The 26,103-nt window shown below is 42.9% G+C and overlaps 1 protein-coding gene across 1 annotated transcript; it reads left to right on the forward strand.

Moving 5' to 3' along the window:
- Positions 1–17,368: 17,368 nt before the first annotated feature.
- Positions 17,369–25,889, forward strand: SELENOS (selenoprotein S). The gene is made up of 6 exons (XM_057724751.1): positions 17,369–17,504; positions 18,241–18,375; positions 20,336–20,442; positions 23,154–23,243; positions 23,346–23,424; positions 25,166–25,889. Exons 1-6 carry the CDS (start codon positions 17,429–17,431, stop codon positions 25,243–25,245), a joined length of 567 nt encoding a protein of 188 aa, XP_057580734.1. The 5' UTR covers positions 17,369–17,428; the 3' UTR covers positions 25,246–25,889.
- The last annotated feature ends 214 nt before the right edge of the window (positions 25,890–26,103 follow it).

The raw sequence follows: 26,103 nt of genomic DNA on the forward strand, positions 1-26,103 counted from the left end.
ATTCTATCTGAACAATTAAAAGTTTCACTTACGATAGCATGACACTGAAAATTTTGAGAAAGCAGACATCTCAGAATTAATGGTATTGTTAGTTGGAAATATTAACCTAAGAAAACAGTCTGTTAAGTTAAAATACTCCAAAATTGGAGGAAAAAGATGGCGGTGAAGTAGAGAGACGTGGAGTGCATCCCTCTCCACAGATGCATTCGGAATGCACGGAAGGACGCAGTCATTCCCACAGAGAACCAGCTGAACACCAGCAGACGGCCTCGGACACCAGAAAGGGCTGCAGGGAGCCTGACATAGCCGGTAGGGAGGCATCTACGAGGGCTCAAAGAGGGTGAAGCGGCGGAGCTGTGGCAGACGGGAGGGAGTGAGAAACATACGGAGGGTCCGCAGCGCAGCTCAGCGTTCCCGGACCGAGACATCGATCCGCAGCTGAACGGAGGGTCCAGGAGCGGGAGCGTGAGAACCGGAGAGCTGGTTCAGGGGGAGAAACATTGTTGCCGGTAGGGTGACGGACTGAGAGGACAGGAGGGAGGAGGTCCGCGGAGAGGAGTGCCGGTCCCTGAGAGCTGCCCGGCCATGATGATGGCGGCTGGAGGCTGCAGGCTCCCGGGCGGAGGGGAGGAGCCGCGCACATAGCCTCTCCCTCTCTTTCGGTGCCTCTGCAACAGGCAGTGGAGAGACGCCCTGCGGGCCACCTAAGGCGCGCAGGGATAACAACCACCCTCAGGCGCTCGGGCGGGGCTAGATTAAAACTCCTTGCAACGCCAGCAGCAGGGAGGCTGCTGAGAGAAAAAAAAAAAAAAACAACAGCATCAAAAAGAAAAAAACCCCGAGAGAGGCCCAACTCTAAGACTTTCTGTGTACGCCTGAGCCACCAGCGCCCTCTGCAACAGGCACCTCCAAGCCTGACTGAAGCAACAGTGCGCCACTGCTCACTCACTCCCAGGAGAAGGAGCCACTATTGCACCCTCTCCCTCTCCACACACCGAGGCTTACAGACGAATAATAAAGGAACCTCTGCTGGTCACAGAATAACGCAAAAAAAAAAAAAACCCAAGGCAAGGAGAAGGACACTTACAGCTGAGACGCTAAGGAAACAGAAATAGTAGTATCAATACCTATTGAACTGGTCCATTCGGGGATCAGTTCTGGATTTTTTTTTTTTTCCTTTCTCTCTCTTTTTTTTTTTTTTTTGATTTATTAAATACGATCTTAGCCCTAAGGGATCTACAAGTTTTACAACATAATTTTTTAAGGATATTTTTTACTCTTTTTTTTTTTTTTTTTGCCTTTTTATATACTTCTATATCTAGCTAAGTTTTTGGTAGTACGGACAAAATATCTTTCATACTTTCCTTTCATCCCTTTCTTTTATACACTTCTATTCCTTTCTTTTTCTTTGCATATTTCCAACCACATTACGCTCTTCTGTTCCCCTTTCTTCCAGCCATTTTAAGTGTATTTTATCTTAACATACTTATAAGCAACACTATCGGTCTGCTCAGACTCCTTGCTCTATTCTTCAGATGATGCACTGCCTTGGTATTAATATTAGGCTTTTGTCTTTATCTTAGTTCTTAGTACAGTTGTCTAATTACATTCTGAGAATCTCCATTCTCTCTGGTGGTACTCCAGCTCATTTCTATATTTGATCCTAGCTTACAAAATCTCCCTGGATTGATGTTTGTATGTGTAGCGTGTTATTTGTTGTTTGTTTGCTTTTGCTTTTGTCTCTGATTTGTTCTGTTTCAGTTGTCAGTTTCTGCTGGGTTTCTCTTTGAATATCTGATAGCACATTGGGGTTCTGTCAGGTCTTTCTAGAGCCTTATGTCCTAACGGATTCAATAATTGTGTGTCTTATACATGTATGTGTTTCCTAGACTGAATATTCGTCTACTCCAATACTTGGACATTAGTCTGAGGCTTGGACAGTCTTCTATAAACACCTCTATCACCAGGACAAGCAACCCCAAAAGCTTGGACAACCATGAGGAAACAAAGAAACACCATGCAGGCAAAGGAGCAGGAAAAAAACCCACAAGACCAAATAAATGAGGAGGAAATAGGAAAAATGCCTGAAAAAGAATTTAGAGTAATGATAGTAAAAATGATACAAAATCTCAATAACAAAATAGAGAAAGTACAAGAAACAGTTCATAAGAACTCAGAAAAACAAACAGCAATGGATAACAAAATAACTGAAATTAAAAATACTCTAGATGCTCTAACCAGCAGAATGACTGAGGCAGAAGAACGAATAAGTGAGTTGGAAGATAGAATGGGAGAAATAAACGCCACAGAGCAGGAAAAAGATAAAAAAATAAAAAGACTAGAAGACAGCCTCAGAGACCTCAGTGATAACCTTAAACGTACCAACATTCGAATTATAGGCATCCCAGAAGAAGAAGAAAACAAGAAAGGGTCTGAGAAAATATTTGAAGAGGTTCTAGTGGAAAACTTCCCCAACATGGGAAAGGAAATAATGAACCAAGTCCAAGAAGCACAGAGAGTCCCATACAGAATAAACCCAAGGAGAAATACACCAAGACACATATTAATCAAACTAATGACAATTCAACACAAAGAAAAAATATTAAAAGCAGCAAGAGAAAAGCAACAAACAACATATAAGGGAAAACCCATCAGGATAACAGCTGACCTTTCTACAGAAACTCTGCAGGCCAGAAGGGAATGGCAGGATATACTGAAAGTCCTGAAAGAGAGAAACCTACAGCCAAGAATACTCTACCCAGCAAGAATCTCATTCAGATTTGAGGGAGAAATCAAAAGCTTTCCAGACAAGCAAAAGTTAAGAGAATTCAGCACCACCAAACCAGCCTTACAACAAGTGCTAAAGGAACTTCTCTAAGTAGGAAACACAAGAAAAGGAAAACACCTACAAATACAAACCCAAAACAATTAAGAAAATGGTAATTGGAACACACATGTCAATAATCACTTTAAATGTAAATGGACTAAATGCTCCAACCAAAAGACACAGACTGGCTGAATGGATACAAAAACAAGACCCTTCTATATGCTGCCTACAAGAAACCCACTTCAGACCAAGGGATACATATAGACTGAAAGTGAAGGGATGGAAAAAGATATTCCATGCAAATGGAAGTCAAAAGAAAGCTGGAGTAGCAATACTCATATCACACAAATTAGACTTGAAAGTAAAGACTATTAAAAGAGACAAGGAAGGGCACTACATAATGATCAAGGGATCCATCCAAGAAGAACATATCACAATGGTAACTATCTATGCCCCCAATATAGGAGCACCTCAATACATAAGGCAAATACTAACAGCTATAAAAGGGGACATCGACAGTAACACAATTATAGTGGGAGACTTGAACACCCCACTTACATCAATGGACAGATCATCCAAACAGAAAATAAATAAAGACACACAAGCTTTAAATGACACATTAGACCATCTCGACTTAATTGATATTTATAGGACATTCCATCCAAAAACGACAGACTACACTTTCTTCTCAAGTGCACACGGAACATTTTCCAGGATAGATCACATCTTGGGTCACAAATCAAACCTCAGCAAATTCAAGAAAATTGAAATCATATCAAGTATCTTCTCAGACCACAACGCCATGAGACTAGATATCAATTACAGGAAAAAAACTGCAAAAAATACAAACACATGGAGGCTAAACAATTCACTCTTAAACAACCAAGGAATCACTACAGAAATCAAAGAGGAAATCAAAAAATATCTAGAAACAAATGACAACAAAAACACAGCAACCCAAAACCTATGGGATGCAGCAAAAGCAGTTCTAAGAGGGAAGTTTATAGCAATACAGTCCTACCTTAAGAAACAAGAAAATGATCGAATAAACAACCTAACCTTACACCTCAAACAACTAGAGAAAGAAGAACAAAGAAACCCCAAAGCGAGCAGAAGGAAAGAAATCATAAAGATCAGAGCAGAAATAAATGAAAAAGAAAGGAAAGAAACCATAAGAAAAATAAATAAAACTAAAAGCTGGTTCTTTGAGAAGATTAACAAAATTGATAAACCATTAGCCAGACTCATCAAGAAAAAAAGGGAGAAGATGCAAATCAACAGAATTAGAAATGAAAAAGGAGAAGTCACAACAGACACCTCAGAAATACAAAACATCATGAGAGACTACTACAAGCAACTATATGCCAATCAATTGGATAACCTGGAAGAAATGGATACATTCTTAGAAAAATACAATCTTCCAAGACTGAACCAGGAAGAAATAGAAACCATGAACAGAGCAATCACAAGTACAGAAATTGAGGCAGTGATTAAAAATCTCCCAACACACAAAAGCCCAGGACCAGATGGATTCACTGGCGAATTCTATCAAACATTTTGAGAAGAGTTAACACCTATCCTTCTCAAACTCTTCCAAAATATTGCAGAAGGCGGAGCACTCCCAAACTCATTCTACGAGGCTACCATCACCCTGATACCAAAACCAGGCAAAGATGTCACAAAAAAAGAAAACTACAGACCAATATCACTGATGAATATAGATGCAAAAATCCTCAACAAAATACTAGCTAACAGACTGCAACAGCACATTAAAAAAATCATACACCATGATCAAGTGGGGTTTATCCCTGGGATGCAAGGATTCTTCAATATACGCAAATCAATCAACGTGATACATCATATCAACAAATTGAAGGATAATAACCATATGATCATTTCAATAGATGCAGAAGAAGCTTTTGACAAAGTTCAACATCCATTTATGATAAAAGCTCTCCAGAAAATGGGCATAGAAGGAAATTACCTCAACATCATAAAAGCCATATATGACAAACCAAAAGCCAACATTGTTCTCAATGGAGAAAAACTGGAAGAATTCCCTCTAAGAACAGGAACAAGACAAGGGTGTCCACTCTCACCACTGTTATTCAACATAGTTTTGGAAGTGTTAACCACAGCAATCAGAGAAGAAAAAGAAATTAAAGGAATCCAAATTGGAAAAGAAGAAGTAAAATTATCACTCTTTGCAGATGACATGATACTATATATAGAAAACCCTAAAGACTCTACCAGAAAACTGCTAGCACTCATTGATGAGTTTAGTAAAGTAGCAGGATACAAAATTAATGCACAGAAATCTCTAGCATTCCTATACACTAACAACAGAAGAGCAGAAAGAGAAATTAAGGAAACTCTCCCATTCACCATTGCAACCAAAAGAATAAAATACCTAGGAATAAACCTGCCTAAGGAGGCAAAAGATCTGTATGCAGAAAACTTTAAGACATTGATGAAAGAAATCAAAGACGACACAAACAGATGGAGGGACATACCATGTTCCTGGATTGGAAGAATCAACATTGTGAAAATGACTGTACTACCCAAAGCAATTTACAGATTTAATGCAATCCCGATCAGATTACCAATGGCATTTTTCACAGAACTAGAGCAAGAAATCTTACGATTTGTATGGAAACGCAAAAGACCCCGAATAGCCAAAGCCATCTTGAGAAGGAAAAATGGAGTTGGTGGAATCAGGCTTCCTGACTTCAAACTATACTACAAGGCCATAGTGATCAAGACAGTATGGTACTGGCACAAAAATAGAAAGGAAGATCAATGGAATAGAATAGAGAACTCAGAAGTAAGCCCAAACACATATGGGCACCTTATCTTTGACAAAGGAGGCACGAGTATACAATGGAAAAAAGACAGCCTCTTCAATAAGTGGTGCTGGGAAAATTGGACAGCAACATGTAAAAGAATGAAATTAGAACACTTCCTAACACCATACACAAAAATAAACTCCAAATGGATTCAAGACCTACATGGAAGGCCAGACACTATAAAACTCCTGGAGGAAAACATAGGCAGAACACTCTTTGACATACATCAAAGCAACATCCTTTTTGACCCACCTCCTAGAATCATGGAAATAAAATCAAGAATAAATGAATGGGACCTCATGAAACTTAAAAGCTTTTGCACAGCAAAAGAAACCATAAACAAGACTAAAAGGCAATCCTCAGAATGGGAAAAAATAATTGCCTATGAAACAACGGACAAAGGATTAACCTCCAAAATATACAAGCAGCTCAGGCAGCTTCATACCAAAAAAGCAAATAACCCAATCTACAAATGGGCAGAAGACCTAAATAGACATTTCTCCAAAGAAGACATACATATGGCCAACAAACACATGAAAAGATGCTCAACATCACTAATCATCAGAGAAATGCAAGTCAAAGCCACAATGAGGTATCACCTCACACCAATCAGAATGGCCATCATCACAAAGTCTGGAAACAACAAATGTTGGAGAGGGTGTGGGGAAAAGGGAACTCTCCTGCACTGTTGGTGGGACTGTAAGTTGGTACAGCCACTATGGAAAACAATTTGGAGGTTCCTTAAAAAACTACAAATAGAACTACCATATGATCCAGTCATCCCACTCCTGGGCATATACCCAAAGAAAACCATAATCCCAAAAGAAACTTGTACCATAATGTTTATTTCAGCACTCTTTACAATAGCCAGGACATGGAAGCAACCTAAATGCCCATCAACAAATGAATGGATACAGAAGATGTGGCATATATATACAATGGAATATTACTCAGCTATAAAAAGGGATGAGATGGAGCTATATGTAATGAGGTGGATAGAACTACAATCTGTCATACATAGTGAAGTAAGTCAGAAAGAGAAGGACAAATATTGTATGCTAACTCACATATACGGAATCTAAAAATGGTACTGATGAACTCAGTGACAAGAACAAGGAAGCAGATACAGAGAATGGACTGGAGAACTCGAGGTATGGGAGGGGGCGGGGGGTGAAGGGGAAACTGAGAAGAAGCGAGAGAGTAGCACAGACATATATATACTACCAACTGTAAAATAGTCAGTGGGAAGTTGTTGTATAACAAAGGGAGTCCAACTCGAGGATGGAAGATGCCTTAGAGGACTGGGACAGGGAGGGTGGGGGGGACTTGAGGGGGGGGGCATCAAGGAAGGGAGGAAATATGGGGATATGTGTATAAAAACAGTTGATTGAACCTGGTGTACCCCCAAAAAAATAAAATAAAATAAAATAAAATAAAAAAAAAGCTAAAAAAAAAAAAAAAAAAACTCCAAAATTAAAGCTGTTTCCACAGAACAGATGTACTTTGTGTTCCATTTCTGACCCTTCCCCATTCATTCACTCCTTCATTCACATTATATGACTAATGACTTCTCTATATTAGCCACAGTGGCTTTGAGCTTCAAATTCTCCATAAAATGGAAGATTAGATTGTGATCTCAGGATTTATCTGTTGGTCCAGTGGTTAAGGTTCCGTGCTCCCAATGCAAGGGGCACAGGTTTGATCCCTGGTCAGGATCCACCATGCTGCACAGCGTGACCTAAAAAAAAAGAGAGAGAATTTAAGGGGAGATTGTGATCTCTAAGAAAGCCTCCAGATCTTTGTACTTCATTTTCTAGATTCTCAAGTCAAGACACAAGCACCATTATAAACAAATTGACACTATATTCATGTCATAAAAAATATACAATGGGCATCCTGGAACGTGTTGCCTGGGACTTGCCCTCTGAATTTTAGGATTCAATATGTGTTATTCTCCAACCTTGTGCTCATCAGCTTTTCTCACACCATGATCACAAGCCACAGGAGAGGAAGCTGCTGCAGGCCATCCAATACTAGTGCCTAAACCAGTCAGCAAATAAAGAATCCTGTTTGAACCTATGGTAGGGCTGAACATCAGGACACAAGTACCCTAAGATTTCCCTGTGTTCCCTAAGATGTCTCAGGTTTCTTCTTTCCTACCCTCTCCCCTTCTCTACATTCCATACCTTAGAAGTGCTTCTGCCCTGGAGAACAGGAGGCATACGCTCATCCCCCCATCAGCCTGGCTATGGGACCCTTGAGGGCTTGTGTCCTTCTCCTTCTAACTGGATGCCTCTATTTTTCCTGAAAACAAACTCTAGCTTTGCCAGCTGAGGCCTCCATTTCCCATTTGTTTGATTCACCATCACTGTCTCAGTCTGCAGGCCCTGTGCCCTCCAAGGTAAGGCTTCGTTTTGCTTAATCTGCCCATTGCTCACCACAAACCTTCTGTGCCACCAATTCCTTCCCCCTCAAGGGCCTGTACTGTCTAATCCCTCCCTCCCACCACTATTACTCTTCTCTACCTTCTGCTGGGAAGCTTACCAGTTAGCCATGACTTGTCTTGTGGACATTGAACACTTGTCTGGACTGTGTTTATCTCTGTTCCCAACACTGTAGGTTCCCAGCTCTGAGAGACAACTTTACATCCTTCCAGCCACCCTCATGTCCTCAGAAGTCTCGGTGCAGTTCCTTCTTCTACAATTCATACCTTCCAGGAAGATTTTCAACAGCCTATGAGAAGAAAGAAAAACAAGCTGTCCCTTGCCCCAAGTCCAACTGCTCTGATTCTATCCTACTTTCCTGCATCTTAGCTGGGCTAGGGCTAGGTAGCTTCTGCTGCAGGTTCTGATCAACAACTCCTGACTGGTCATGCTCAGAAAATTAAAGCCAGGTCATGGTTAATGGGAGTTTACCCAGAGTCTGCAGACACACGTGGAGAGCTGACACTGACCTCCAACATCTGCTCCAAGACCTTTCCAGCATGCCTGACCCCCTGAAGAAAAGACCCAACTACCCAGCAGTTATCCCCTGCAGTGTGATAGGATGGCAATCACTGTCTGCTCATGGCATGGTATCTGGGCTGAGAGATGAAGTCTCAAGTCTATTTCACTCCCCTGGGAAAAAGACCAAAACTAATATAAAAAGTTCTGTTGATCAAACTTTACTCAATTATGATTTCACTATCCATGGTTAGGAGAGGCCCTGGGGAGTTGTATGTTAAGAAACACTTAGTTTGACGACAGAACGAAACTTTGTGTTACTGACAAAGGTAGTAAAGTTTCTATATTGGGATTGTTTAACAGTGTGGCTCTATTTTTTTTTGTAAAAGAAATTATGTGTTTATTGTGTCAACTGTATCTCAATAAAAGTTCTTAAAGAAAAAAAAAAAGAAATTATGGCCTTGGGACTTCCCTGATGGTCCAGTGCTTAAGACTTCACCTTCTAGTGCAGGGGCTGCAGGTTTGATCCCTGATCGGGGAGGTAAGATTCCACATGCCTTCAGGCCAAAACACCAAAACATATAAAACAGAAGCAATATTGTAATAAATTCAATAAGGACTTTTAAAAAAATGGTCCACATCAAAAAATCTTGAAAGAAAGAAGGAAAGAGAGAGAGAGAAAGGAAGGAAGGAAGGAAGGAAGGAAGGAAGGAAGGAAGGAAGGAAGGAAGGAAGGAAGGAAGGAAGGAAAGAAAGGAAGAAAGGAAGGAAGGCAGGCAGGCAGGAAGGAAGGAAGGAAGGAAGGAAGAAAGAAAGAAAGAAAGAAAGAAAGAAAGAAAGAAAGAAAGAAAGAAAGAAAGAAAGAAAGAAAGAAAGAAAGAGAAAGAAAGAAAGAAAGAAAGAAAGAAAGAAAGAAAGAAAGAAAGAAAGAAAGAAAGAAAGAAAGAAGGAAGGAAGGAAAGAAGGAATGAAAGAAAGAAAGAAAGAAAGAAAGAAAGAAAGAAAGAAAGAAAGAAAGAAAGAAAGAGAGAAAGAGAGAGAGAAAGAAAAAGAAAGAAGGAAGGAAGGAAGGAAGGAAAGAAAGAAAGGAAGGAAGAAAGAGAGAAAAATTACAGCCTTGATCAAACAAAATTCTCATTGCTTCCTCCTTTCCAGGCCTAACAGTGGGTGGGACAGAAAAAATTCATGACCCCAGCCTACAGGGCGAACAGGTACACACTGAGTCTCTCTCTCTCATGACCACTGGATGAGGAACATATCAGAACTGACCTGGGCCTTCATCACAAAGTAGACACACAGCTTCTCTCTAACAAGACTGGGGTCACCTGGGTAAGCCCTCTGTCTGAGGAGATAGAGATGGGGTAGGCAGGCCTGCTAGATGGAGGCTGAGAAGTGTGAGTGTGTGGGAGTATGGTAAGCCACCTGGTCCATGGGATGCAGGGTGCTTGGAGCTGGACAGGCCATTCCAAGCTGTCAGGTGTCAGGCTGGGGGACCTGGACTCTTTGTGCACATAACAGATGGGTTTATAAGCTTAAATCTTATTAATTTAATTTCAGAGGAAGATAACTTCTTCAGTGTCTGCAATGCAGGCTCTACCCATCCTCTCACCAAGGCTTCCTTTGGGATTAGAATGCTGCTGCATGAGCATAAGTCAGAATGGGAGGACTGGGGTAGGGGGGCATGTCTCAAGATCTGTTTCTTCCTGGGCTGAATTAGAATTTAGCTCCCACATCTTTCATGACATACACCAGTGAGGCTGCCTTTATTACTTCCATACAGCCTTCCTGTCAATGCACATTTACCTATGGCTTTTGCTTCTGATAGGACAACTAAAATGAATCCTGTTTTCTTTTCCACATTTAAGATCCAGGGATGCTATCTCCACCATATTCAAGAGACTTCCTGCTCCCATCATTTGTAAGCCTCCTCACTTCGCGGAACTCTGGGGCTCTGGTCAATAGCCTCAGACATAACAAGTTGGTTGCAGTTAACTCTTAACTTTTTTCTGGTCACATTCCTTACCTGTAAGGAGTAGCTGCCTTTGTGTTCGAGCTTTGACTGTTGTGCAGCACTTAACAATAAAATGAGACTTTGATGCCATTCCCTGCATTGATCTGGACTGAACAGGATTCCTTCTGTATCAAATGGTTTAATGACACATGATTGATTGTTTGAGGGCTGGTAAGAAAAAAGCAAAGTGGGGACCTTGTTACATATTTATGCTATTGTCTGAAGTGAAGTTTTTGCATACATTTGAGCAGAGGAAATTGCGGGCTCCTATGCTCAGAGCTCAACCTCCATCTGTGTGTCTTGGGACCAGAAAAATTGGCTTTATTTGAACCCATTTTTTTCCCCAGAAGCCCAGTATTTTCAGTGTGCAATTTTTCAGAACATGGGGTTCATTCAGGATAACTTGTATCATCTTATAACAGAAACTTTTATACCAATGACATAGTCATGCAACACTCAAAAGAACTTCGCTTCTGTGGTACTACATTAAAAGGTTGATTTGAATACTATTAGCTTTGTAGTATTTGTATGTAATCAGTAAGTGCCCCGGTTCTGAGGGTGTAAGAAATATAAGAGATCTAAGTTTTACATATGTGTATATTTAACATAATTAAAGGCCATATTTGGGGGTCTACAAGAATGTAGTTGAAAGAGGTCTTTGTATTATTCAAGTTTGAGAAACACTATTGTTTGTATTGTTTGATTGCAAACTCTGTAATCTCCTTAGCCACCAATACCTTTAATCCTGTCTTGCTGCATACACTTTTGTGAAAAGCTGAAGCCTGGCAATTTATCAGTTAGCTACTGCCACAATAATGTGGCATACCCCCTATGTTCATGCAGCACTATTCACAGTAGCCAAGACATGGACACAACCTACATGTCCATCGACAGATGAATGGATAGAGACAGTGTTACATATTTATATATACATACACAAAATGGAATATTACTCAGCCATAAAAGAAATGAAATAATGCCATTTGCAGCAACATGGATGGACCTAGAGATTATCAGACTAACTGAAGTAATATATCACTTATATGCACAATCTAAAATATAACACAAATGAACTTATCTATGAAACAGAAACAGACTCACAGATACAGAGAACAGACTTGTGGTTTTGGGGGAGGCGGGTAGTGGGGATGGAGGAGGGATGGATTGAGAGTTTGGGATTAGATGCAAACTATTACATATAGAATGGATAAACAACAAGGTCCTACTGTACAGCACAGGGAATTCAATATCCTCTAATAAACCATAATGGAAAAGAATATGACAAGGAGATACATGCTTGTGCACACGCGGATGAATAAAAAATTATCTGCCCTCCGGTTATGTTAAAACTTCTGTTGGCCGCACTGAATTATCCGCTCTTTCCGTTCCAGGTTACTGTCCCCCCAGTCACTGCTCTGCAGGTGTGAACATGTTACCTCAATTCATTTGTAACTGCGGTGCCAGCAAAATGGATGCCCCACTGTGATTTGCACGAAAGAAGAGCAGCGTGCAGCGATTCGTTGTTTGTGGTCTGAGGGTGTGCACGTCCACACACTTCTGCTCACACTGTCGACACTCTGCAAAAACTTCGTTTTGAGGTATTAAAGCAGCCTCCCTATCGTCTTGATCTTGCTCCATCAGACTCTCACCTGTTTGGCTCCCTGAAAGCAGCCCTACAAGGACGAAGATTCACTTCTGATGACGTGAAGACAGGGGTGCATTTGCCACTCACAGCTCAGCCTAAAACATTTTTTAATGAGGGAATATGAAAGTTTGTTGACAGATGGACAAAGTGTATTGAAAAGCAAGGAGATTATGTCAAAAAACGATGTATTTGTCTTTTCTAAAAGTTAATTAAAATAAATTCTACAGCCAGAGTGCGGGTAATTTTTGACTCAGCCGTGTGTGTGTGTGTGTGTGTGTGTGTGTGTACATATATATCTGAATCACTTTGCTGTACAGTAGAAATTAACACAACATTGTAAATCAACTTTACCTCAATAAAATAAATTTTTTAAAATGTATGCTACATAGCAAACTACCCCAAAACTTATTTTAAGAAACAGTCACTATTTATCCTTATAGCTAGCTCTGGTTTTCACTTCAGGTCTGTGGATTAACTAGGGTGGCTCAGTTTACCATATTTCATTTTCCTTGGACAAGTGAGTTAACCAGCAAAAGGCACAAAAAGGAAACAATAGAAGCTTCTTAATGCCTACACTCAAAACTGGCACACAGTTACTGTAACTGAGCAGGACTCTAAGGGGTCTTCCTGGGATGGTATTTCCCCATAATCATCTGCTTTACCTCCTCTCTGAAGTACCTAGATAACTATTTGATCCTGAGTTGTTTTTCAGATGTGAACCCTCCCCCCACCACTAAATGGAAGATGTTAACTCCTTGATGACCATAAGCACATAGTCCCAGGCCTCCTGGAGCCTAAGGACGGATGAGGTGAACCCCTGTGACACCACTCTGCTCCCTAACCATCAGCCAATTGTAGAATTGTGCATGAGCTGATCACATACCCTGTAACTCCCCTCCCTTATGTGGCTTTTAAAAATGCTTTGCCAAAACGCTTTGGGGAGCTTGGGGCTTTTTAGGACATGAGCCACCCATCTCCTTGCATGGCCCTGTAACAAACTTTTCTCAGCTCCAAACTCTCGTGTTGTGTGTTTGGCCCCACTATGCACTGGGTGCATGAACTTGCACTAACATTACTCCTGCCTACTTGCCATTAACCAAAGCAAGCAGGCTGGCCAACTTCAAAGACAAAGGGTGGGGAAATACACCCCTCTCACCTTGAGACTATGGCAAGGGTATAGTTACAAGAAGGAGAGGTGGATTGGGGGCAATCATTTATTCTACCATTGTCAGTGACTGGTGGGGAGTCCTGGATACTACCTTTGTCCTGTTTTTGCTAATAACACCTGAGCAGTTATATTAAGTAAAGTTTTTGCTGAAATAACTATGGTTCTAGACAAGCTGAGTGAGATGATACACTGATTCAAGGGACAAAGGTAGCACATAATCCTGTCTAGGAAGAATGAGTAACTTCTATCAGTGAGACCACAAGAACAGCAATGTGCTAGGAACTGAAATGAAAGCCAATCATCCATGTCCTGAAATCATTCAAAACTTCTTAAATTTCTGTTGAATATGATCTCGGTGAGGCAGCAGTGAGTGGCAGCAAGAAGTGAGATAGTAATTCCTTGTCCAGAAATTGAACTTGGGTAGCCTGGATGAAAACCAGGAATCCTAGCCATCAGACCAGCAAGGGCTAGAGGCGAGAAGCTGTTTTTCCTTGGCTCTTGCCCCTAGTGAAAAATGCATTTCTCATGGAGGCTAAAACTGTAAAAGCAGGTACAAAGCTTATTAGTAGGGACATAGCGTAACAAGTGGGAGAGGCACAGGGAAACAGTTTGTGTAGTTAAGACAGAAGCAAGGCAGAGATGCACAGCCAGAAAGAAAGGGTGTGGGCGTCCCCCCTAACGAGGAGGAGCGCAGTAAAGAGGCAGTTAAGTCATTTATATTGGGCAGTTCTTCTGGGTCAGCTCAGAAGCCTGTGGGAAAGGCTTAGCATGACATATTATGGGGTGGTCTGCCCTCCTTTTTGACATCCAAGGAGCCTTTCTGTGCATGTATAATGTCTCCCTTGTCCCAAGGATGGGGAGTGTATGACCTCTTGATCTCTTAAAAGGTTTTAGACCCTCTCTGTCCCTGCCATATAAGTGTCCAATGTCTGGTTATTTACCCTATTCCTGTTGCTCTTTCTTATGTTGAAGTGCAGATATCAAAATATAGACAGGAGTCTGGTCATAAATATGTAGTCCTGGGGCCCATTTGTCTTTTGACTCAGGAAATGTAAACGTGGGGCAGGTAATGAATGTCTGGCCTGGAGTTCATCTATCTCATATGTGAAATACACTCTTCAGGGACTTCCTAGGTAGAGCAGTGGTTGGGAGTCCACCTGCCAATGCAGGGGACACGGGTTTGATCCCTGCTCCAGGAAGATACCACATGCCACGGAGCAGCTAAGCCCGTGAACCACAACTATTGAGCCTGTGTGCCACAACTGCTGAAGCCCACAGGCCTAGAGCCTATGCTCTGCAACAGCAGAAGCCACCACAATAAGGAGCCTGCGCATCACAATGAAGAGTAGCCCCCACTCGTTACAAGAAGAGGAAGCCCGTGTGCAGCAATGAAGACCCAATGCAGCCAATAAATAAGTAAATAAATAAATTTATTAAAATATATATATATATACTCTTCACCATTATACATGTATACATATGTATACACACAAATACACTGAAGTTCACAATAGTATACTTTGCTCTTATATATGTTTAAATTGTACGTTATTTTCATCATAAGTGTTGTGCTGGTTTCTATTTTATATCACAAGGTCCTGACTGACAGGAATCGTTCACTATTTTTGTTTATATGATAGAAACTAAATGTTACAAATTTATTCCATCTTCATGATTACAGGCACTACAGGGCAAGGTAGGTAAACAAGGCAAATAAAGCAATCTCTTTTCTCCTATTTAACCAGATGAAGCATTTGATATTTTTATGATATGTAGGTTGTCTTAATTCATTGATGGCTCATTGACTAATTTTGAAAGCCAGCAACAGCAAATCTTTGCCATGTGGGATCTTCCTCCAGAGCTACTCCAACCATCTTAATTCCTGAACTACACTGTGAACTCAGAAATGATATTCATTGAAACATTCACGAAGGTTCACATCTTAATCTGACACTTCATATTAAGGCAAGGAACTGTCAAATACTGTCTTCTTAGCTAACCCAAACCACCAGCAATCTTAACCCCTCAGTTACTGTATGAAAATAAACTACTTCTGATAAATGGAATATTGCTTGCCATATCAGTAAACACAGGAAGTCACAGTCATCAGTGCTTGCAGTCAGGCAGCGGAGTGTGAGGTGGTGAGCCCTGAGGGAATTCAGGAAGGAAACAAAGAATACCTGCTATCTAGCAGCCATCAGAGTGCAGCCACTCCCTAAAGGTGAGTGATGTGATGTGAAAACACAAGATACAGGCCCCAGATCGCTGAGGTGCGTATCAAAGGAAAGATTTCAGAGAGCCCAGACTCTTGCATCTTCCCATATGTAGGAAAGAGCTAAATTCCTTAACTTGGGATATCTGGCTTTCTTTAATTAATAGTAATCTTTGATGTTCCAAACTCCTATGTATCCTAGCTCCCCACCTCTCCTCTTCAGAACAGTTCTCTTGGTAGTTCTCCCTGGCTTGAAGTCCTAAAAATTCCCATCGAATAAAATATAATTCTCAACTTTTAGGTTGTGAGTAGTTTTTTAGTCAACACTCCAAGCATTGACTGAAACTGTTGTGCCAGATCCCTTTTCAGAGGATCAACTCCCTGATAAGAGATCCTAACTGGCTGCATCCACTAAACGGTGACCTAGTATACCTAGTGTTCAGAGTTCAGGTAATCCTAGTCATCCTGAGTAGTTCATCAGTATTTACATATGAGGTATATTTTAAGCTGATCCCAGGCCAAGTATTGCAACTGTAATCCCAAGAAGTTGTTCAGTTGTACCACTATGAGTTCCTGCAAGGTGCCAGAGCAAGAGAGAACCCACCTTCACGCAAAGAGTTCATCATCTTTTGCAGGTAAGAGGAGAAATATCAAGTGGGGGAGGGTGGATAAAATTCCTCCTTCTACACTCATCAAATCAACGGGTCTTCAGTCTTAATAAAATCCATAGTCCTCGATTTCCCGATTTAAGAAGCCCATTTTCAAGATGAAGGAGAACTTTCTGGCTTCTCTTTGCCATGGCCCATGGTCCTTCAGTAAGAACCTCCTCCTTTATTGCTTTCTGACACACCGCTGAAGATGTCATCGGGCGGCTCCAGGAGCCGACCCCCTTCCAGAAACTTCTAGACAAACCAGCGGTGGAAGGACGCTGCGGCGTGCTCTGAAATCATGGCCTGCTCATTCATCTCTCTTCCTAATTCTCAACCCTCCGTCTGAGACACAACTGGGTACGTTCACTTTAAATGCTTCTCCCAAAAAAAGCCTCAAGGTCAAATTTCAAGCAGGGTGGTTAAGGTAGAGCTCAGAGAGGTGCTAAGGGGTGAGGCGTGGAAGGGGGTGAAGAAAGGCCTCGCGGGCAGAGAAAACAGCCAGGACGTTTGAAGTAACTACAACGTCCTGTGAGACTTAGGAAGATTCAATGTAAAGCGTGTTTGAGACACGGTTGCGGTCATTCCTTGAGGTTCTGGTTCTGGAGGGGAGAACCGCGCGGGTCGGCGGGGACTCCCTTAGCCTGAAAAGTAACACCGGCAACGGCAGGTGAAGCACCTTCACAGCTTAGCTTGGGGGGGCAGACCTCGGCCGCGACCCCCGGAGGCTGGGAGTCGCCCGGGCTGCCGGGAGCAAGGGCACGGGCGCAAATCCCGTCTCCCGGCGGCCCGGACCCCAGCGACCTCGGTGTCCAACGAGTGTAAAAGGAAGCACCGGATAGGGAGCCGGCTGGGAAGACCCTCACGGCACCGCCAGGCCACCCAGCGCCCCATGGCGGGCGCCGCTCCCTGCTGGCCACCGCTCGCCCCGCCCCTTCTGGGTCGCGCCCCGCCCCCTTCAGCCACGCCCTCGCGGCGATAGGCCGAGCCTCTGGGCCGCGTCGCGACGCGATTGGCCGGGACGCCGGGACGCCGGCAGCAGGAGCGCCACGTGTACGTAGGGGCGGGCCGGAAGGCGAAGCGTGGGGCTGAGGCGGCCGGGCTAGGCCGGGCCGCGCGGGGCGGCGACCATGGAGCGAGACGGGGATCAGCTGTCTGCGCGGCCAGCCCTAGAGACCGAGGGGCTGCGATTCCTTCACGTCACGGGTGAGTGCGCGCGGGCAGTGGGTTTGCGACGCGCCGCCATGTTCGGTGAGCCGTCCTCCGCGGCGCTCCGGGCCGGGCCGCAGCCGGTTGATGGCGCTGCACACAGGCCCGGGCGGGGGGCCCGAAGCGCGCGTGGAGGCCCTCCTGGAGCGCTGCTTCCCAGGGCGCTGCGGTCGGCCTCGTTTTGCGCGAGTCCTTTACCTCATGCGAAGTGAGCCCTTCGGGGTTGCGGTTACTGGGGTCACTCGGCCCTTGGCGTTTGCCTCCAAGCCTCGCCCCCTCCCACTCCGCACCCCCACGCACACCCCAAAACCCGGCGCTGGATCAGCCCCGGCCACCCCCATTCCGCACCCCCACGCACAGCCCCAAGACCCGGCTCTGGATCAGCCCGCCCCCCTCGCCCCACGGCCACCCCTTTCCATATGGAGTCGGGACCTGAAAGGCCTTTGCCCTCCGGAGTCAGAGACACTTCCCTTCGTCCCTCAAACCCCAGCTGGCGTGCCCCACGCCCTCCGGACCCGCCCCTCCGACTTCCTGGATAGCTGAGAAGGCCTTTCTCGGTGATCCCTGAACTGTTGTACTTCTCGCTGTTTTAACTGCCTGCTTAGGAGTCCTCAGCTATACCGTGAAGGTTTCGGGGACAGGAGCTACGCTGATTTTGCCCTGTTGACTTTTATAGAAAAGTGCAGTGGTAGCGTCATTTTTAGTTTCTTGAAAACTATTTTATTGTTTTCAGTGGGCTCCCTGCTGGCCACCTATGGCTGGTACATCGTCTTCGGCTGCATCCTTCTGTACGTGGTCTTTCAGAAGCTCTCCACCCGGCTGAGGGCCTTGAGGCAGAGGCACCAGGATGGAGCTGCCTCTGCGCTGGGTTAGTACCTGATAACAAATGAAGGCGTGGCTTACACCTGCTTGTTTTAGTATTTGAAAGTCTGTTGTTAAGAGTAAGAAGTATGTTTCTAATCTTTGTGGGAGAAGAACTGTTTTAATGCTTCTGAAGTTGATGTTGGTGAACTGCAATGGCTTTTTGTTTTTTAAATTTCGGAGTTTTTGATGGGATGAAAAATCTACTCGATGGTGTATAGAGCACTGACTGTGTATCGTGTTGCATGGTTTTTCATTTACAGGAGAGATTATAGTAAAAACTTCACAACTTTTCCATACTTGTGGGTCTGCCTACTAAGTCTCAGTTATCTCTAGAACCATTGTGAGTGACAAGAAACTCAGCCTTAGTTCCTCACATCCACTGCATTTTGGTTTTCACAACTTACTCATCAGACCTGATATCAGGTTACACTGGGCTGTTTCAAAAGCTCATTCCCTCTAAAATAATAGCCTTTTAACTAGTTAGAAGCTAGTTTCTGAGGACATATCCAAAAGAAATGCTAAGTGTTTTGAAAATAGCAGTGTAATCAAGTAAATAAAAATCAACAGTCATCTGAGTCACCACAGTTACTGAGGCTGAGGAGGAAAGCAAACATCATAACACAAAAGTAATCATTAGTAGAAAGACTTAGAAAATTCTTTCCTTCTCCTCTCTCATGAAACCCTGTGGTCCTGCCATAATCTCAGTATGTTTGGTTGTTGGCTGTATATCCAACAAAAACTACAAAGTACAATTGTAAATGTTGCTTAAGTTGCAGGATTTTGTGAAGTGGGTGACAGTGGTGTTAGAGAACAGCTTCAGTCACCTGGTACAGCCATTGTTGGCATTGTGAGACTTGCTGACAGCTGAAAAGTAGATTTATAAAATGGAATGGGCTTCTTAGAGGAGGAGTTTGTTGTAATAAAGCACCGTAGAAAGTAAACGTGTAGTGAAAGATGTTACCTTGTACAATTTCGTTAAAAAAATTAGGTTAAAAAAATCCACACATTTTTATTCTAAGAATAATTCAACAGTTCAAATATTACAATTCACATTTCTATAAAGTGGAACTATAATTTTGTTTTTAAAGATAAAGGTCTAGGTCGTTTCAGGCACCACACACACACCCCTCCCTGTGCTATTTGGACCATGACATTGTGGCCCGTTTTATGTGGATTCAGTTAGGTGATCTTTTTCCATTGCTAACTATCTGTAGGTAAGGATGATTGCATGTCCTTTGGATGATACTGATATGAACATATAAGTTCTAGTTTGTTTCCTTGTTTAAAAAATTAGTCATAGTACTGTGTAGTTCCCCTCAGTGCTCCTTAAACACAGCGGTCTGAGTAAAGTAGATAGAGAACTTGATTATGTATTTATATAAATTTGCAAACCAGATAAAAATAGATATCTGGGGCGGTCATTTCTATTAATGCTTGCTGGAAGGATTTTCTTTTCTTTTTTTTTTTTTTTTTTTTTCTGTAGAAACAAGGATAAAATACCTAAAGCTCTTTACCTCTTTCTGGTGTAAATCTGGGCTAATTAGGTGGTGGCTAATGATCTGAAAGGTTTATCTTTCCTTGATAGTCTTCTAGAATTCTGATCAACCTAGAGCCTCGGCGTTAGGTGGTATCCAGATTGTGGAATGGAATCTCACTGTGGCCGTCAGACCACTTATATTTCAGACACAGAGCCCATACCAGACTCTAAATTGGAATTGCTCAGGAAGCCCAGAAATCTCTTTTGAACAGAGATTTCTGATGCTATGGGTATTTAACAAGGTTATGGACTGTGGCTTTGGGATAGTCCCCTGCCCCTTTAAGCAGTAAAACTTACGCAGAAGAATAGACTTGTTCATGTAAAAATATGTCTTTGCATTGCCTGACTTCTGTACACTATGGACTTCAAGAGTTTCCATTTTATATTACACAAGGTGCTTTATCTCAAGTATTTTCTGACATTTTAGAACCTGACCTTGTTGTTAAACGACAGGAGGCTTTAGCAGCTGCTCGTTTGAAAATGCAAGAAGAATTAAATGCACAAGTTGAAAAGCATAAGGAGAAACTAAGACAGGTATGAACTGGTTTTAGTTTGAATATATGGTATTTGAGGTTTAGCGGGTAAAAGTGTGTGTGCACTTGTGCACATGCATTAGGATGGGTACAGGGAGCAACTGTTAGAGGCCAAAGCATTTCCACTTGGCTGAGTATTGCTCAGCAGGTTTTCCTTGTGCAATTTCTTACTGTTTAGGGGGGAAGTACTCTTAAAGAAAGGTGTCTTGTATTTATGTTTTTACTTTTAAGTGGTTCCCTCACAGCAGCATTTCACCCAACAAAACTGTGTGTTGTGTGCAGGAGCCGTACCACCAGATACACAGAACACACATTCAGCCTCTTGCTCCACAGTTGGTTTCAAGCGGTGCATCTCACATGACCTGGCTTGGTGGGGCTGTTCTTCAGTGGATTGAAGGAGAGCCAGGGGAGGGTGGCAATGGGCTCAACCCAGGGTTGAGATGGAGTTTTGCAAGATTATTTAAAGACACATGGTTTGGTTGTGGGGGTGGTAGAAGGTTTTGGGGGCAGGGGGAGGAAGAACCAAGGGCTGATGTGGAAGTGCCGCTCTCCCCAGGAGTAAGGTCACCCACCAGGTTAGACCCAGTCTGTGTAATTGAAACAACTAAGTGTAGACTCTGCTTTCCAGTTTCAGTGCAGATGTTTCTGGGCCCCTCTTTATGCCCTCAGAAGGAAGCCAGAGAAGTTGGTCTTCCTCCTGGTTTTGCATGTGTCTGGTGTTTCCAGGATGGGAGTGGCTTTTGTTTTCTGCATGGTCATCCAGTACATGGCTGGTCTCCGCAGCTTGGCTGGAGCCCAGAGGGAAAAGACCAAATAAGACAACACCTGCTATACACACTCGGCCCTCTCGGTCACCCGTCTTGGCAGCCTTCTTCAGTGTTCAGTGGGTTGCCCGTCTTCCACTTAAATATAGTCACTCGCCTAAAATGTACTAGCACATTCCTATTATTTAATTTTCTAAATCACATGAGGTTAAAATAAATTCAGGATATAAAAATCTGTACTGTGAAAATTTAGTCTCTGACTTCCTTGCTCCCTTACCCCCTGCTGCCTAAGCATTCCATGTTAAGTTTTTTAGGTATTTTTTCCAGAAACATTTTATCCATGTATGATCACATGCATTTATCATTTTTCCATAGAAGTGGCAGCATAGTATACATAGATGCCATTTTTAAACAGTTTAATTTTAGTTTTTTCTTTTCTGATTTCCAAAGATTTGTTTTGTTTCTAGAGCCATAGACTGAGTTGAATTCCTTCTACATGTCTAAATTAATGATTTGAGGGCCTGAGTTTTTTGTGTTAGTAAAATAACGTGATCGTTTATCCAATTTGCTGATGTAGCTGAAAAAAAACTTTTTAAAGATTATTTCTAAGAGTTCCCTGGTGGTCCAGTGGTAAAGAATCCACCTTCCCATGCAGGGGACAGCTGCAGGTTCGATCCCTGGTTGGGGAAGATCCCACATGCCGTGGGGCAACTAAGCCCGCATGCCACAACTGCTGAGCTTGCACACCTCAACAAGAGAGCCCACGTGCCACAAACTACAGAGCCCGTGTGCCCTGCAGCCTGCACACCGCAACTAGACAGAGAAAACCCACATGCCATAACTAGAGAGAAGCCCGTGTGCTGCACCTAAGACCCAATGCAGCCCAAAAAGAGAAAAAGAAAATAAATACTTCAGAGGAGAAAAAAAAAAGATTATTTTTAAAAATTGTAATAGCCTCGTAAAATTGGAGAAAGGATAGAAGCTTGTGTTCAGTTTTAAAGCTGTGGTTCTGGGTACTTGACAAAATTAACAGTGTGCCTGACTCACAGTTCAGTCAGCTCTCGTGTGTGGTCTCAGGATTTGTCAGCGGTGTTCCATTCTGGTGTTTTCCATGTTGGCTATGAGCATAAAACAACCTTCAGATCAAGAGGTGGTTTCTTCCTTGACCTCCTGTGCTTACAGACGGGGACGGGCCTTTGGGTTTAGCAGTGATGGACCTTGAAAGCCATTGAGAAATTTCTGGATATGTGCTTTCTAAGGCATTTTCTGGCACATCTTTCTGACATCACAGTTTTATTGGAACCAGAATGAACTGAAGTTTGGGTCTGGATTCCATTGGGTTAGTCACCTTTGTGTGAACGTATGTTGCAGTACCCAGTTGTTCTTCGAGGAGTAGGAAGCAGAGGCAAAGACCCAAGGCACTGTGTTTCCCTCCTGCTCACTGTATAATTACAAACTTTCCCAGGTGCTTATTGTTGGGCATAATTTTCTGCTGAGACTAGTTTTCCGTTATGCTCCCATAGTACTTGACTTTGAAAGACCTTTCAAAACTGCTCTTATTGGATCCACACAGCCTTCGAAATGGAGGGGTTAAGTGACTTTCCTCAGATGACACAACCAGCTAGCAACAAAGCAGGCCTGCCAGCCACACTGACCCTTTCCAGGTCAGGGTTCTTCTGCATTACCAAGAATGTCCAGTTTAGAAGAAGAGTCAGTATTCATTTCTCCATGACACTTTTTGCTTTCTTTAATAGTATACGAAAACAGTAACTTCTGTTTGTGAGTTAAACTCACACCACTAGATGACAACTATTTTATTAACTGAAGAAAGTACAGGTGACGGTGTGTTTTGAAGGACATTTAAATTAAAAACTATTAAAATTACTTTTTCTTTGAGAAAGATGGTAGCTTATGAATTCATTCTGTACAATGTGCAATTCTTCCTCAGCTTGAAGAAGAAAAAAGGAGACAGAAGATTGAAATGTGGGATAGCATGCAAGAAGGAAAAAGTTACAAAGGAAATACAAGAAAGCCTCAGGTGATGTAGCCTTCGGCCTAGTGGGGTTTTTTTCAAGTAGATGAAGCTTCCTGGAGTGGAGTGTTTTTAACTGGATTCTTAAGCCTGTATATGTTCAAACAGGAAGAAGACAGTCCTGGGCCTTCTACTTCATCAGTACTCCCGAAACGAAAATCTGACAGAAAGCCTTTGCGGGGAGGAGGTAAGTACCAAACATTAAAGCATTCTGAACAATTACAGAATAAACTTACGTTTAGAAACAAGATTCTGTTTCATTGTCTATAAATCGAGACAAATTCCTAAGTTTAGGATTATGAAGATTAGATAAAAGAAACAGATGCAAAGCACACCTCAATGGCTGGAAGTCGCCAACCTGCTGAGCTCTGTGGTTGTCTAGTGAGCCTCAGGCAAGGATATGGGTGCAGGTCCTGTTTCCAGGAGGCCTGTAATCCCCTGGCCTCACGAAAGTCAGCATCTGATAAACAATTGAAAAAAGAGGTCACTTGAGGCCCTTGGGAAATACTTGGGATGGTTGCACTTGTATTTTAGGATTTGCACTTGATCCCATACAGCCCTGTAAGGGGAGAGGTAAGTGGGCGAGAAATCGTTTGTCCATTTTGCAGATGAGTGTGTCAAGGGGCTGGGACACAGGGGTTTTGGTCTTTCCAGCCAAGGCTGCCTTGTGTCTTACAAGTAACTTTCTCAAGGAGGCATGGACAGATGTTCAGTCAGAGGGCTTCTGTGTGCAGCACCCCCATGCACTCTAACTGTAGCAGTCTGTCCTTATCCCATCCCTGAGGACTTTCATGTCCTTATGGGAAGATGGAACTCTCACACAAATGAAAATAAGTAACCTTTGTGATCTGCCAGGAGTCCCACGTAAATCCTGAGAGAGGAGAGGCAAAGGCATTAGAATACTTTGTGTAGGAACCAGTTCTAGGCCAAAGACTATTCTCTGTCTGGGGAGAGGGGTTTTCTGCAGGGAGGTGCTGCAGGGAGGTGTGGAAGCCTGGCTGCCCACTGTGGTGTGTCTGGAATGTGGGCTCTGTGCAGCCTGGACACAAGCTGGGGTGCCTGCCCAGGCTTGGCTCTGATCCCCTTTGCATTAGGAACCCAAAGCTAGCTTGCTGTAGGGGAGTGGTGTGTCTGAAAAGAAAATTCTTTTTTAAATCTTTTTCTTGCTTCAGCAAGAAATAGTCTTCCAAGACCATTTTTCAGAGCAAAGAGTGGTGGTATTTAGGAGAGGATTATAGAAAACAGAATGCGTGGCATGCATTCCCAGTGATCCGGGCCCAGGGGCTTCGACTTCCTGGCTTTATAGATAAGGAAACTGAGGCACAGGAAGTTAGTGACCACAGATTCTACAGTAAGTAAGAGCAAAACTGCCTCATTTAAGGTCTTGCTGGCTCTAGAGCCTGAGCAGTCAGCCTGGTGGCCAAATGTCCGTTAACTTGAGGACAGGACTAATGCGTAGGCAGGAGTGGGGCTGGGGACTGGGGCATGTGGATTACCCAGTTCTGACTGGTGGAAGCGACACGTTGCGCTGTTTTTAATTTTGATATTTTAAATTTATTTTCTGTAGCTTTAGCAGTTCTTATTTGAATGTATACATTTTATGAAGCACTACAGTTAGAAGCCTTTATATACTAAAATCCAGCCATCTTGAGAGGTTTTTGGGGGCAAATTTTTTGTGTATTTTGGGGAGTTTTCTGTGTTTTGAGAGCTAAAACAGAAAAGCTGAACAGCTTGTTTTATTCCCACCAGAAAGTCAGTTCAAGCTGCAATCACAGTATAAGCTTGTTTTGTCATGTTGTAGTTGCAAGTTTTATGAAAATGTTTGTGAAAATAGGATCCATATCTTGGCAGTGCTTTGCACAAGGCTCACAGTTTACATTGATGCAGAACGTTTCCAGCACTCTTCTGCTTCCTTTCTCTCATCACAGGTTACAACCCTTTGTCTGGTGAAGGAGGTGGAGCCTGCTCCTGGAGACCTGGACGCAGAGGCCCATCATCTGGTGGATGAGGCTAAGAATCTTGTTAGTGTCGCTTTTGACATTAGCAAGATGAATCCTTAACCCTCGACTCAATTGCCTTACGCACGCTTTTCACAGTGACTAGCCAGGGGGAGGGGGTTTTCTTTCTGTTCTTACCTGCGCCCGTCTTCAAGGGTTGACAGCAGCAGAGGGCGTGGACATGGCCACTAGGCAGCAGTTGCGGTTGATCACACTGCACTGAAGCCAGTGACTGTGTTCATTAATTTCATGGGTTATTGCTAGTTGATAGCCAAAGGCCTCCAAGTGATTGGCGATCTTGATAAAAGAGATCTGGCAATGACCCTTCCAGTTAAGAGGTCCTTGCTGGTAGGACAGTCTCTGTGACAGGTTGCGTTGAATGATGTCTTCCTTGTAAATGGTGAGCCCACCAACGAGGATTACTGATGCAGACAGTTGATAGAGTTGTTTCTGTATATTTATTTTTATGTACAGAACTTTGTTAAAAAAAAAAAAAGAAAAAGAAACTGTAAATATTAAAACAAAATTGCAAAGAACATTTTCAGCATCTTTATTAAATTTAAGGAAATTTCTTTACGAACTTGAATTTATCTAGCATCACACAGCTTTTTATCATTCACAGCTTCCCACTGATGTTACTTATTTTAGCTTCTCACCTGCAATGAGCATGGCAAGTGGCAGATGGCTGTTAGTGATTTTCAGAGTTGGCAGGTCCTTGGGGTTTATCCACACAGGCACTTGGAGTTGAGTTTCTGAATTAATAGGATAAAGAAACATCTTGCCTTAGAGGTACTTCAGGGGCCAGTGAGGTTTCTAGGAGCTCTGCAGGTCTTCCCTCTTGCATTCATTTCTTATGTCCTTGTATAAAG

This window comes from Hippopotamus amphibius, chromosome 2 (genome assembly GCF_030028045.1).
Source record: "Hippopotamus amphibius kiboko isolate mHipAmp2 chromosome 2, mHipAmp2.hap2, whole genome shotgun sequence".
Taxonomy (NCBI): Eukaryota; Metazoa; Chordata; class Mammalia; order Artiodactyla; family Hippopotamidae; genus Hippopotamus; species Hippopotamus amphibius.

Bases quoted from the DNA above. Each gene is read 5' to 3' on its own strand.
- SELENOS (XM_057724751.1), top strand. From the start codon at position 17,429: ATGGAGCGAGACGGGGATCAGCTGTCTGCGCGGCCAGCCCTAGAGACC. The intron at 17,505-18,240 runs GTGAGTGCGCGC...TATTGTTTTCAG, and splicing joins GCGATTCCTTCACGTCACGG to TGGGCTCCCTGCTGGCCACC. The intron at 23,244-23,345 runs GTGATGTAGCCT...ATGTTCAAACAG, and splicing joins GAAATACAAGAAAGCCTCAG to GAAGAAGACAGTCCTGGGCC.